This window comes from Glycine max, chromosome 19 (genome assembly GCF_000004515.6).
Source record: "Glycine max cultivar Williams 82 chromosome 19, Glycine_max_v4.0, whole genome shotgun sequence".
In the NCBI taxonomy this organism is placed as follows: domain Eukaryota; kingdom Viridiplantae; phylum Streptophyta; class Magnoliopsida; order Fabales; family Fabaceae; genus Glycine; species Glycine max.
Genome location: NC_038255.2, coordinates 46,223,317 through 46,236,636, shown reverse-complemented (window position 1 = coordinate 46,236,636; position 13,320 = coordinate 46,223,317). Strand labels below are relative to the sequence as shown.

Sequence of the window (13,320 nt, the reverse complement as noted above, 5' to 3'; positions counted from 1 at the left end):
TATCATTTAAACATGTGATAATAACAAGTCATATTTATTGATAATTTTAATTAAAAAAAACAATGTTAAAAAGTTGAAAAACATTTTAGGAGTAACGATTTATTGAAAACGTTTTAGGACCTTTATTTATTTATTTATTTTTGAACAAGAGTTCCTTTAAGAGTTGTTAATTGTTATTACTCTAGTATTTAATTTTCTTAACTGCTTATCTCTTTCAACATATACTTCTCATTTTTTTAAATAAATTTTTAATAAAAAAATTAAAAAAATTATTATTTAGTTTAAAGTAACTTTACATTACAGCATAAAGGATTTATCATAAATTTAAAATATAATCTTTATATTTATAATATTTATTTATTACAAATTTTTATTATGAAAAAAATAAATATTTATTTTATTGTATATATAAAAATTAGAATAATTATATTAAATAAAAAAACTCACGCCCAAGAATGCTTTTTTAAAATTTTCTTCAACAATAACATATTTTGAAATTTCATTTGACATCTTATCTCTATTTTGTTTTCTGTTACATCTCTTCTTTTTTATTTATTGTTTTTTCTCAATATTTTTTTTAATCAAAATCATAGTATTATCACTTTTCTCTTATCTTTAACTTCTTTTTATTTATCCTAAAAAAAAACTTATTTTTATTTGACTTTTTCATCCCTACTTCCAGAAAGCCGGGACTAAAAAACACTTCCGTCACTAATTTAATAAGTATATCTCCTTTGTGCGACTCGAATATTCTCCCCTCCGTCCAAAGTCCATAATCAGCACGACTCCACGTGGTCCAACCTGATCTCGCCACATCACCACAGCACGTGCCCCTTCCACGTGGCAAAACCAATCTTCGAGAGAATTTCCGAAAATCTTAACCGTTAAAACTTGGTTGTGTGGCTCCTACGAAACACAACACATTGTTATTCTTCTTCTTCCGCGTTGCACACACACTCTACGAAACACACGCCAGCGTTGTTTCGCCATGGCGACGCATCCGCAAACTCCAACCTCGTCGAACGCGTTCTCGTTCATCTCCAAGGGCTGGCGCGAGGTTCGCGACTCGGCCGACGCGGATCTCCGTCTGATGCGGGACCGAGCGAACTCGTTCAAGGACCTAGCGACTTCGTTTGATCGCGAGCTCGAGAACTTCTTCAATTCCGCCACGCCGCCGTTCTCCGTGCCGGCGATGCGCTCTCCGCCGCCCAAGGAGATCGAGTTCGTCAAGAGTCTGCGCCCCAAGCTGTCGGAGATTCGGCGCGCGTACTCGTCCCCCGACTTCAGTAAGAAGGTTCTGGAGAAGTGGCGCCCTAGGACGCAGATTAGAATAAACCTTTCCGCGATTAAGAACGCGATTGTGTCGGCGGAGGAGGTGGGGCAGGAGGAGGAGGAGGGGATTGTGGATTTTGAAAAGAGGAGAAGGAGGAGGTTGAGTTTCTGGGAGGAGTGGAAAAACGATGGCGAGGGTGAATCTAGGGATTGGGAACCGATTCGAGTCTTGAAGACGCGGTTCAAGGAGTTTGAGAAGCGTGGTTCGTCTTTTGAGGCGTTCAAGAACAGTGAATTCGTCGAGAAATTCAAGTCTAGCTTGGTTTGTGCTTCTTACCCTTTTTAGTTATTTACTTGGTTTCAACTGAATTATAGTGTTTCCGTGTGTGTGTTTGGCTTTATAACAAGAATTTGGGTAGGGTTTTTCATTGTGGCTTAAGTCATTATTTCCTTGGAGGAAGAGCTTGCTTGGCTGAACCATTGTATTTGTCAAAGAAAATTTTCTGTACTGTTGGATTATTGGGGTTACAATAACAACTTGGGAGGAAGATTCTTCCCTGGTAAAAACCACTTTTTTGTGAAAAATTACTGGTAGAGCTTGGGTGATACTAACTGTTAGTAGGAGTGAACTTGCTTGTTGTATTTGGTTGTTCTTGTTGCTGGATGTTTTAATAACTATTCATCGAAAGAATTTTAGAAAAAACTTTGACATGATTTTTGCAAGAGCCCCAAATTTTGGGGGTGGGTGCAACAGTAGTGAGGTCAAGCCATTTGTTGGTTGGGGTGTGTGAATATATTACAGTTTTATTTTGTTTATTTTCAGCTAATCATATGTTATGCTCATGCATGTGATTTACCACCATTAAGTGTTCTTTGTTTGATGCGTGTTCCAGTTTGTGTTTTTAACTGGCGTTGTACTGTTGTAATTGGTGATATATGTTTTTTTGTGCATTTGAGCATAAATTTGATAAGTGCTTTTGTTCTGAGAATTTACATGTTCGTTTCTTGACTTTCTTGCAGAAATCAATGTGCAAGGAACCTCAGGAGTCAAAGGTTTGTGTGTAATATGTTTAGTTTCATTTGTTCATATGAATATGCCTGGGGCTCTGGTAAAATATTTTGCTCTTTGTGTAAAGAAACAAGAAGAAACTTCTATGTGACTGGTCAGTGAAAGGCCCTAATCTAACTTTCAATGGATCACTATGCATATGCATACACATGATACCTTGTTGAATACAATCAGTACACGAGTCCATGGATCCTTAAACAGCTCCTCTAGGCATAAAATCCCACTACTCTTTAGATTTTATTTAGCTAGATATTAAAAACTATATCCTTCAGTTAGTCGGCATGTGAGCAACATTAATGTTTTAATTTAGACATTAGAGCAATCGGTTAGGAGAAGATTGGTTGGATATATGATGCCAAAGAAATAGGGGCCAAGTCGCTTAAGCATGACATAGATGCTATGGATGAATTCAATAGTGTCATTAACTTTCCTGAGCACTGATTCTTGTCTGTCCTGAACTTGTGGCCTTGATTTGAATCATGAACTATGGCTAACATTTAAATGCATATTTCACAGGAAGTGCCGCCATTGGATGTATCTGAACTTCTGGCCTACATTGTAAAACAGTCTGGTCCATTTTTGGACCATCTTGGAGTGAAAAGAGGTACATAGTTATGCACAACTTTTATGGGATTTCCACTTTATATATCTTATCTGAAAGTTTATGTTTGTGTTTTGTTTTAATAAGTATGCTTTTCTAGAAACATCTTCGCTTTCGATGGAATGTGATTTTTTGTTTCTACATTCTTGTGTTTGTAAATCACCCTGTTAGTCCCCCCCTCCTAAAATTTTAAGCAGTCAATGCTTGGTATAAACATTCTTTCCAATTTACTGGTAAATTAAGTGCATGAAACAACCTAATGCTATGTTTTACAACATAATAATTCCTCATGTCTGTTTTCTTGTCTTCTTTTTGGCATTTGTCTTGCTAAGCTATATCACTGTGTTATTCTTGTTTTGTGATTGGCAAGCTGGAAGGCGTCAGCTTCTGATGTAGTTGTTAGCTGCCTCATTCCTTAATTATTCAACAATGTGATTTAATAGTCACACATTTGATGCAACTCTATAACAAGGGCATGCACATGGTGAGTCGATGCAGATATATTGTTCAAAGACACTAAAAATTGACTCGTACCATCTAATCTAATGATTTCTTGTTGAAAATAATTGTAGTCAATCTGATTGTTAAACTTTACTTAGTCTTGCTCAAAACTTTTCCCTTTAGTCAAATACTGTTTTCTATTCTGAGCAACTTATACTAAAATGAAATTAACGCGTCATAATTTTCAAGCAAGTGAAAATTTCTAGTGCTTGATAAGATGCTTATAGTTATTTAATTTTCCTCAAATTTGGTGCAAGATCAATTTTTCATGAGCTGGCAGGATTATATCTTTGGTTTCTTTGCTGTAGTTTTCTAGGTAGTCAGTTAGTTTACAGTTTAGGATTCACTTGGTCTGCTATTCAATTTTGATGATTCTTTCAAATGTGATTGCATTGCAGACATATGTGACAAAATAGTAGAAAGCTTGTATAGCAAATGCAAAAACCATCATCTATTGCATACCCTCTCTGGGGAAGAATCTTCTGTTCTAGGGAATGGAAACATAAATGATGAATTGGATTTACGAATAGCAAGTGTCCTTCAGAGCACAGGGCACCGGTATGAAGGTGGATTCTGGACAGACCATGCAAAGCATGTTCCATTGGACAATGAAAGACATGTTGCAATAGTCACAACTGCTAGTCTTCCTTGGATGACAGGAACAGCTGTAAACCCACTATTTCGAGCTGCATATTTATCACAATCTGCTAAGCAGAAAGTCACTCTGCTGGTTCCATGGCTTTGTAAATCAGATCAAGAACTAGTTTATCCCAGCAATGTCACTTTTACTTCGCCAGAAGAACAGGAAGCTTATATACGTAGCTGGCTTGAGGAAAGGATTGGTTTCAAGGCAGACTTCAAAATTTCTTTTTATCCCGGGAAGGTAACTTTTTGGTAAAGTTAGCTATTTCCTTTATGTTTCATATCACTACTGTCGGTTCTTACATTTTGAAATTCTCATGTGTAGTTTTCGAAAGCAAGACGGAGTATAATACCTGCTGGAGATACTTCTCAATTTATACCATCCAGGGATGCTGACATTGCTATCCTGGAAGAACCAGAACATTTGAATTGGTATCATCATGGTAAGCGTTGGACGGACAAATTCAACCATGTTGTTGGTATTGTCCACACAAATTACTTAGAATACATCAAGAGGGAGAAAAATGGGGCACTCCAAGCATTCTTCGTGAAACACATAAACAACTGGGTTACAAGAGCATACTGCCACAAGGTATGAGAATTTATCATCCTAGTATGTAAGCTTGGATTAAGTAGAAGCTAATTGACTCAACTTTTTTGGGCTTCCCTTCTCCTTAAAACCAGAAGCTCCTTCAATTAGCTTCTATAGAAGATTATTTTGGGTTTTTGTTTTGAAAGTTTCCTTTTTTAAAGCTTTTTTATAGCCTGACTTTTCCTTTTAATAAGGGGAAGAGAAATCCAGAAATCTCTAGGTCAAATGCTACCTAACTCGGTAGATTACTAGAAATGGTTTCGGTGTTTTTGTTGATAAATTTGTCATGGAGTTCTTTCATCATAAAAGAACTAAATGAAACAAGACAAAAAGGGACTAAATTATTTATGATTTATATTCAGGTTCTTCGTCTCTCAGCTGCTACTCAGGATTTACCAAAGTCTGTAATTTGCAATGTTCATGGTGTGAATCCCAAATTCTTGAAAATTGGAGAAAAGATTGCTGCAGAGAGGGAGCTAGGGCAGAAAGCCTTTACAAAAGGGGCGTATTTCTTGGGAAAGATGGTGTGGGCAAAGGGATACAAGGAGTTGATAGATTTATTAGCAAAGCACAAGGCTGACCTTGATGGCTTCAAGTTGGATGTATTTGGAAATGGAGAGGATGCTAATGAAGTACAGAGTGCAGCCAGAAGGTTGGATTTGAATCTCAACTTTCAGAAAGGAAGAGATCATGCAGACGATTCTCTTCACAGGTAGGTACACTTTGAAAATTGAGCTTCAAATATAGTAAGATATAAATTCACTACAACGGTCCCCACATTGTTGTGAAACATACCTAAATGAAATGGAGAAAGTAATCCATTAAGTTGCATCTATTGATACATGGAACTGAGTTATCTTTTAATCCCCCCTATCTTCATAAAGTGAATTGAATTAATTGATTATGTGATTAGAAAATGCAATATCCAAAGCTATTTTTTTTATACATGCATAAATGCACATTCACCTACACATGATTCTTTCTCATGCTTTACATACCCAGACTCCATCTGGAACTTGTTTTGATTAAATTTGGTTCTTATTTATTGTAGGTACAAAGTCTTTATAAATCCCAGCATTAGCGATGTGCTATGCACAGCTACAGCTGAGGCACTTGCCATGGGCAAATTTGTAGTTTGTGCTGATCATCCATCAAATGAGTTCTTCAGGTCATTTCCCAACTGTTTGACTTACAGGACATCCGAAGACTTTGTGACAAAAGTAAAAGAAGCTTTAGAAAATGAGCCTTATCCTCTAACACCTGAGCAAAGATATCAACTTTCTTGGGAGGCTGCTACTCAAAGATTTATGGAATATTCGGAGCTTGACGGAATCCTGAACAAGGAAAATAATGGCGAAAAGTCAAGGGTAGATAAGGGGAAGCTCATTGCTAAGTCAGCATCAATGCCTAATCTGACAGAACTAGTAGATGGAGGCTTAGCATTTGCTCACTATTGTCTCACTGGGAATGAATTTCTGAGATTATGTACAGGAGCAATACCTGGGACACGTGACTACGATAAGCAGCACTGTAAAGACCTTCATCTCTTGCCTCCACAGGTAGAAAATCCTATCTATGGCTGGTGAATGGATTGACTAGTTTGAATGTTTGAAGGAAAACTTGTCACACCAGATTATGACAAGCAGTACTGTAAAGCCATCATCTAAATGCCTTTAGGTAGAAAAATTTATGGATAGCTGGTGAATAGATTTAGTGGTTTGAGTTTGTAGTTTGTTTTACAGTTGCTTGTGTTAGGTGCCTGCTAAGTTTTCAATCCTTAAATTTTGTAGTTCTTTTTGTTTTTGTAAGTGATGTAGTTCAATATTTACCAAAACACGTGTAGAAAGCTAATGTCTAATGTAAAGTAACTGAACGTTCTCCCACGTAACTTGTGAGAATAAGCTGTAATGAATTTGCATCGGTTTAACATGAAATAAATTGTTCGGTTATGATATCCTTCAAGAGCACAAGTCAAAATGATTGGAGAAATCGCCGTCCATGATTTAGAATGTTTATAACTGTGGACAGATTAACGTCACTTATCAGAAAATTAATAGGACTTCATGGGGGTTGTCCACTCTGCACAGGGAAATATTTGTTATTTTTTAGTTGATTAAATGATTAATTTGATCTTTTATCTTATTTTTTTTCTAGATATATTCTTTATTTTTTAAAAAGTTTATCTTAGTGTTTTATGTTTTCTAATTATTTCAAAATATTCTTTCGTTAGGTTAAAATTAACATCATTAATAATATTAAGATACTGGCAACTAAAAATCATAAAAAAAAACACGTTATTCTTTCTTTATCTTTAACACCGACCTCTTCCATCATTGTCATTTTCACCCATAAATTCAAAAAGGCAAAAATGGAGAAAGCAAAAAGATGGAGCCAACAATGCCAGAAGAGAAAGCGAGTGATGGAAAGACGCTTTTTCTTTGCTTCTCCTTCTTAATCTTTCTCTTTTTCCATCATTTCTTTCTTTTTCACCCTTTCCACTTTCAGACCTTCTCTCCCAGCCTCCACCTTATCTCTCCTCTTTTGGGTGACAATGTGGGTCTTGGTCCCGGGGACTTTCCTGCCAAAAATGGTGGATTGGATTAGGTGACTTAACCCATTAGCTCGCCCTGCTGAACCAATGATGGGGCGGAGCGGGACCGATTGGTCCGCCAGCCTGCCATATATATATATACTAATAGGAATTTAGACTATGAGTAATCATTTTGTATTTTTTTAAAAATTATAATGTTGTTGAAAATCAATATATATATATATATTTGTCATTATTATTATATTATTTTATAAGTTCAATTTCTCCAACACTTTTAGAAAAATTTATATTAAAATTAAATGTAGGATTAACAATTGATATATTTTATGTTCCTTAACTAAATTTATTTATTTGTGTTAATTTTATGAAATAAGATACTATTTTTTTTTATTTTTGACGAGCTGACTTACCAACCCACCCCTAAGCAGATGTGTTAGGATTTTCATCATTAGAAGGTGGGTCAATCCAACTTATTTGTTTTGATGGACTAGAAGTGTGACGGGACAAAATGGGTTGGACGGATCCGCTTTAACATCTCTACTTTGGCTGTTACTACGCACACAAAATACAATTGCTGGTACACCTAACAAAACAATAAAATTCCATTTTTTTCCTTCCATAAATTAGTATGAGGCTTACGGATTGACCAATTCATATGAGGCCTAGACGATGTTAATCCGTATTGGGTTTATGGATTGACCAATCTGTATGAGACCCAAACCATTTTTTTAATTTTTTTTAAAATATGTTTTATAAATTAATTTAAAATTAATGGTCCATGCAGAAATCGAACCTGTAACTTTTGCATTATTAGTACGACGCTCTAATCAACTGAACTAATAGATCAATTATGTTATAAAATAATTAATGTCGTTATATATAACGATAAAATTTCTAATGTATATTTAATGCACATGTAAATTTAGATAATAAATTTTATGACAATTAATTTTTATTTAATAATTAATTTGTTTACATTGACATCGTTTGGACCTCATATGAATTGGTGAATCCGTAAGTCCAACACGGATTGCCCAATCTGTATTGGACTTACAAATTTGTCAATCCATATCAGCTTTATGGAAGAATGAAAATGGAATTTTACTATTTTGTTGGGTGTATCAACAATTATGTTGTGCACAAAACAATGCCCCTCTACTCTTCCACAACCAACTCCATTCTTGACCCTCTTCAACCTATCACACCCTACAACACCGCAACCTCTTCTCCAACCATCACCAAACTCCAAGAACAACACTTGCTCCATGAACTAGAGTGCATCTACTACACACTCCTCCCCACACTAGCTCCCACCACCCCCAATTTGTTATCTTGTGGTATTTTTAATTAATTTTTAGAATTAGAACAATCTGGCTAGGATTGTGTTGTTTGATTTTGAATTTATTTTGTGAATGATTTTGAATTTGGTGGCTCCTAATTTGATTTCAAAAGGGGATTAGGGTGTGAAAGATGACACTATTTTGTCATTCTTATTTTAGCCGCTAGAATTTGAATATTATTAATGGTGTTAATTATAAATTGACATAATGATTAATTTGAATTAATTTAAAAAAAAAATTAAAAGACTAAAATAATTATTTTTAATAAAAAAGTTAAATTGAACAAATAAAATAAGATAAAGACCATTTAGCCTTTTTAGTTAGTAGTAAGAAGGAGGGAGAAACATTGAAGGAATTAAAGGGGGGGGGGGGGGGGGGGGAGCGTTGAAGGATGACATTTTCAACTCCATATTCCACTTGTTTAGGGGAACTAGGCATGAAACATCACGCCACTTAATTTGGAATGGGGCAACAAAAGTCAGGTGCTAATCAAACTTTAGACAAATTAATGGGTGACGTGGGGATAGGTTTTGGGTTAATTCTATTAAATTTGGTAAGTGATTTATAATTCACCGTAAATTTTTGACACGGTTGGTATTTTTTATTTTTTTTATCATGATACGGTTGATAGCTTATTTTGACTTTAGAATATGAAAACATTCACATTATTCTAAGCTTTTCTATGTAAATAAAATTTCGTAAAAAAATTAGTGAGTCAACTTAGCGTCGTAAAAAAAAAATCATAGGTTAGTAGTTATTTATAATTCACTGTAAATAAGGTGGGTCAATTTCTTTATAATGAATTAACCTTAAAGTTAATTAACCTTTATTTTTCAGTGATAACCTTTCAATGGAGAAGGCTAACATGAATTCATAAGCATAAAGGATAATTTTAAAGTCGATATTAAACGTTAAACAAAATAATTAATTTCAGCTGAATTTTAGATTATTTTCTATATTTACCTCTTCTCTATATTCTATTTTTTTTATCATTCTTTTCTGAGTTTATTCTTTATTTTAGCACCAATCTTTTTCTTTTAGCTGACCCACTCTTTTGACCAGCAAATATTATATTGAGTCCCAATGTCAAGTTGAAATCTTTTATTATAAACCTCAGAAAGTCTTGACCAATGTATGCCACAAAAAAGACTTCGTTTTTGCTGGTGCAGAAGTAGTAGAAGTTATATTGCCAACCTTGTCATATTACTTTCACGCTCAGCTTTACATACATAGCGTGCGGTGCACTTTGCATTCATTAGCTAATTAATAACCGTTTCATTTGATAGTGCAAGTTGACATATAGGCATGTGATTCCCATTGATCAAGTCTGGTAACCCTCCTACTAAGAATTAGGTTTCAAGATAACCCTCACCCAGTGGTAAGGCATTGGAATTGGGATTAATCTCATTTAGCCCATACTTACCTCTGCTATCCTGTACCATCGATCAGGTATATCGTGCGATTGTGCCCAAATGCATGTCTACTTTTACTACCGGGAAACAAATTAAGATGGGTTCTCAAAGTTGATAGGAAATAAGAGATACCAGATGCATGTTTGGTACACTTCAAATCTTTTACTTGTTACAGAAGTTGCATGTATGTGAATCAAGGGCTTGTATGGTGATAAGTGGGTTATACAAAGTATATAGAAATATAGGGTTCTTCTGCTAATTAATCCTATAGTGTTATGCATGTTAGTTATACAGAATAATCCTTAAATTCTTGCAATGAAATTCCAAAAGTACCTTTTGTTGATTATTGTAAGAAGCTTGATTCTTCATTATACAGACATCCTGCAAACTAGAAAAAGTTTTGAAAAAAATATGTTTTTAGTTCATACTTTCAATTAAATAAAGTATATCAATAAATTGGGTCCTTAAAATTTAAAAAATATGTAAATTTAATCTCTTTTCTCTAAGAGTTCATCGTGTTTCTTGAAGTTATATAAGAGTGACTAAATCCATATGTTTCTTAAAATTGATAATCAAAATTTTTAATATATAAGTAAAAGACCTTGATCATGTTTTATAGAAGATATAAGGATTAAAATTACATTTTTCTTTAAAGTTTTTATTGTAGCCATTTTCATTTACAATCAAGCAACTGATAGATTCATGCATCTAATAACCTGTTTTATGTAGCTATTTTCATTTACAATCAAGCAACCGATAAATTCATACATCTAATAACCTGTTTTTTTAAGTTAGAAAGGGTTAATGTTTCTAAAAAATTGAGGACTAAATTTATCAACATGAAGATATAGAAATTATGATCATGTTTGACTGAAAGTACATAGAGACTAAAATCACATTTTTCTCAAAAAAAAATTTATGTGACTATTTTCATTTACGATCAAGCAAAGTCGAGCATCTTTTAGGAAGACACTTCTGATAAATTCATGCATCTAATAAACTATTTTCTTATACTTATATTTGTCCACGTTATTTTTTAAGATCCAAGTGATTTAGTAGCAGAGGTGCAGCTTTCTAGATATTGCTTGAGCTTGAGCTCTTGGATTATTATAATACCCACGCACTGCTTGTCCGAGTCATTGGAAGACAGAACACAGAAGTAACTCTAGCACAGTTTTTTTGTCTTTTTACCTTTGTCTTATTGTGCACTTTCTAAGCAGTAAAGTATAAGAATTCAATGCTTGTTTAACTCTGCTTACCTTTTACTATTTAGGATTATTATACAAACTGCTTTTTATTCTAGTATTTATTGGGATTGATAGATCGCAATTGTGTTTACCATGTTTCAAAATTCTCTTTCACTTTGGATTAATATTAAAACCTCGCTCTGGGTACTCACCGTTACTTTAAATACGGTATATCGTTAATTAATATATGCCCGTACGCATTTCATTTCTTAAAAGTCATTTGCAGATGAAGGGAAAAAATATTGACAGTGTTATGTTTAAGCGGCAAAGTTTAGTGGTGGTTTCACATATGTTCAAAGTGGGATTATTAAAAGTCCTGAAAATCGAGAATTTAATATTCAATTTTTTTTTATAAAATGATGATTAAGAAATTTGAATCTAAGATCTCGTGTAAATTACTCAAACTCTCACTATTAAATCAATTCCAGTGGGTAATTTTGAAACATGCATGAAGAAATTGAAATAGAAAAACACAGAATAACACACATATATGCCATTAACTAATGGTACGTGAAGAGTTTCATGTCACTAGTATCGTACTATATAAAGACTCCCCCCTCCCCTTTTTCTGTCTCTTTGGGTTTCCCAAGAGGTATATTCAGATGGATACTCTGTCACGAACTTTAGTTTCCAATGAAGCATGCATCTTTCCGTACCCTATATATGGAAAACATTATATTTGCTCAAGCCTCAAGGAATCCTCAATCTTTTTTTATAAATTAAAACAAACTTATGCAGTTACTCTAAAATATAAAGTATATAGTAAGTTGATTTTCTTTTAGAAGAAAATTCATTTATCCTAATTTTTCTCTCCTATAAACGTAAACTAGATCTTTGTATTTATGTATGTTATTTGCATTTTTTTGTTAAGTGGAGTTGAAAAATTGAATGAATATTAGTTGCACATGCTATATTGGCTTGCACATGCTATAATTTGTTTCTCAAAGAAAGAATATTAGTTTATCATATTGCCCAAAGGAAAGGAACAAAGCATCCTATAAACTTAAACTTTTAAGCGACAATTTAATTATAGATTTAGTTTTCAACACGAGAGTAATCATAATATATCAAAACAAAGTTTTAATACAACAATACGATTCAAACATAATACTTCAAATTTAAATATTAATTTAAGTCATAAATATAAGGCAATATAACTCCATGTGTTTCTTGTAGCGAGGTGGCTCGTGTCAATTATAGAAAGACTAGTTAGTTGGTTGATGAGGGGTACGAATTTCTCATGTTTAACGTACGATAAGCTACTTCGTCGTTTATTGCTTGCACAACTTGTTATCTTAAAAAGGGCTCATAAGTCACGTCCAAGACTCCAAATTAAGGCTAATTACAACCCAACACGAACTGCTATGCGCATCAATCTCCACCAATTTAACGCACGATCACTACTTCCGTAAGGTCAAAGAAAGCTGTGTTCTGTCTATACATAAACGTGCTAAGTTAAATTCAACGTAATCCGCAATATAGAAAATTTAATCGCTTATCCAAACTAGCATTCTTAGAAGCAAAAAGGCAGGGGTTCGCTTTATTTACCTTATGCTCTATCTAGTCGCTTAAATATCAAAACCTTTGTATATTAGAAGTTGACTACGGGTCTTGTAGAAATATTTTTGAAAAAAAAATGAATCTAGTAGAATTAATTTTAAGAAATTTTTTGGTTTAAGAAAATTGATTTGTACGTGCGTGTTTGGATATTATTTTAAAAAGTGAGTTAGTTTGATTTTGTTTAGTTGGTACAGTTAAATTATTTTTGGAGTGTAAATAAAATGTGATTTGTGGATCTCATGTCTAGAATCAATTCTTCCCACGTATATAAAAAAATAAAGAAATTACTTCTCTCAAAATCAATAATCAATTTGAATTAATATACATGCATGATGACCAAAATCTGTCTATACTATATAAAAAAAGAAAAATATTTTCGAAAAGGAAATTTACATGTGACATCTTTAGGAGTTCTACAAATTAAATTCATTTTTAAAAAATTAAATTAATTTGTAATAACTATGAAAATCTGCGTATAACATTGATTTGATTGAAATATTTTTTTTAACATAATGCATGCTATTATTATATAA

The 13,320-nt window shown here is 33.6% G+C and overlaps 1 protein-coding gene across 1 annotated transcript; it reads left to right on the top strand.

Moving 5' to 3' along the window:
• The first annotated feature begins 917 nt into the window (after positions 1-917).
• On the top strand, positions 918-6,631 carry DGD1 (digalactosyldiacylglycerol synthase 1). The gene is made up of 7 exons (NM_001251241.3): positions 918-1,594; positions 2,293-2,325; positions 2,858-2,945; positions 3,842-4,326; positions 4,411-4,677; positions 5,040-5,389; positions 5,729-6,631. Exons 1-7 carry the CDS (start codon positions 989-991, stop codon positions 6,261-6,263), a joined length of 2,364 nt encoding a protein of 787 aa, NP_001238170.2. The 5' UTR covers positions 918-988; the 3' UTR covers positions 6,264-6,631.
• Positions 6,632-13,320: the final 6,689 nt, after the last annotated feature.

Coding starts and splice junctions, on each gene's coding strand:
- DGD1 (NM_001251241.3), top strand. CDS start 989: ATGGCGACGCATCCGCAAACTCCAACCTCGTCGAACGCGTTCTCGTTC. Junction 1,595..2,292: donor AGAAATTCAAGTCTAGCTTG/GTTTGTGCTTCT, acceptor ACTTTCTTGCAG/AAATCAATGTGCAAGGAACC. Junction 2,946..3,841: donor CCATCTTGGAGTGAAAAGAG/GTACATAGTTAT, acceptor ATTGCATTGCAG/ACATATGTGACAAAATAGTA.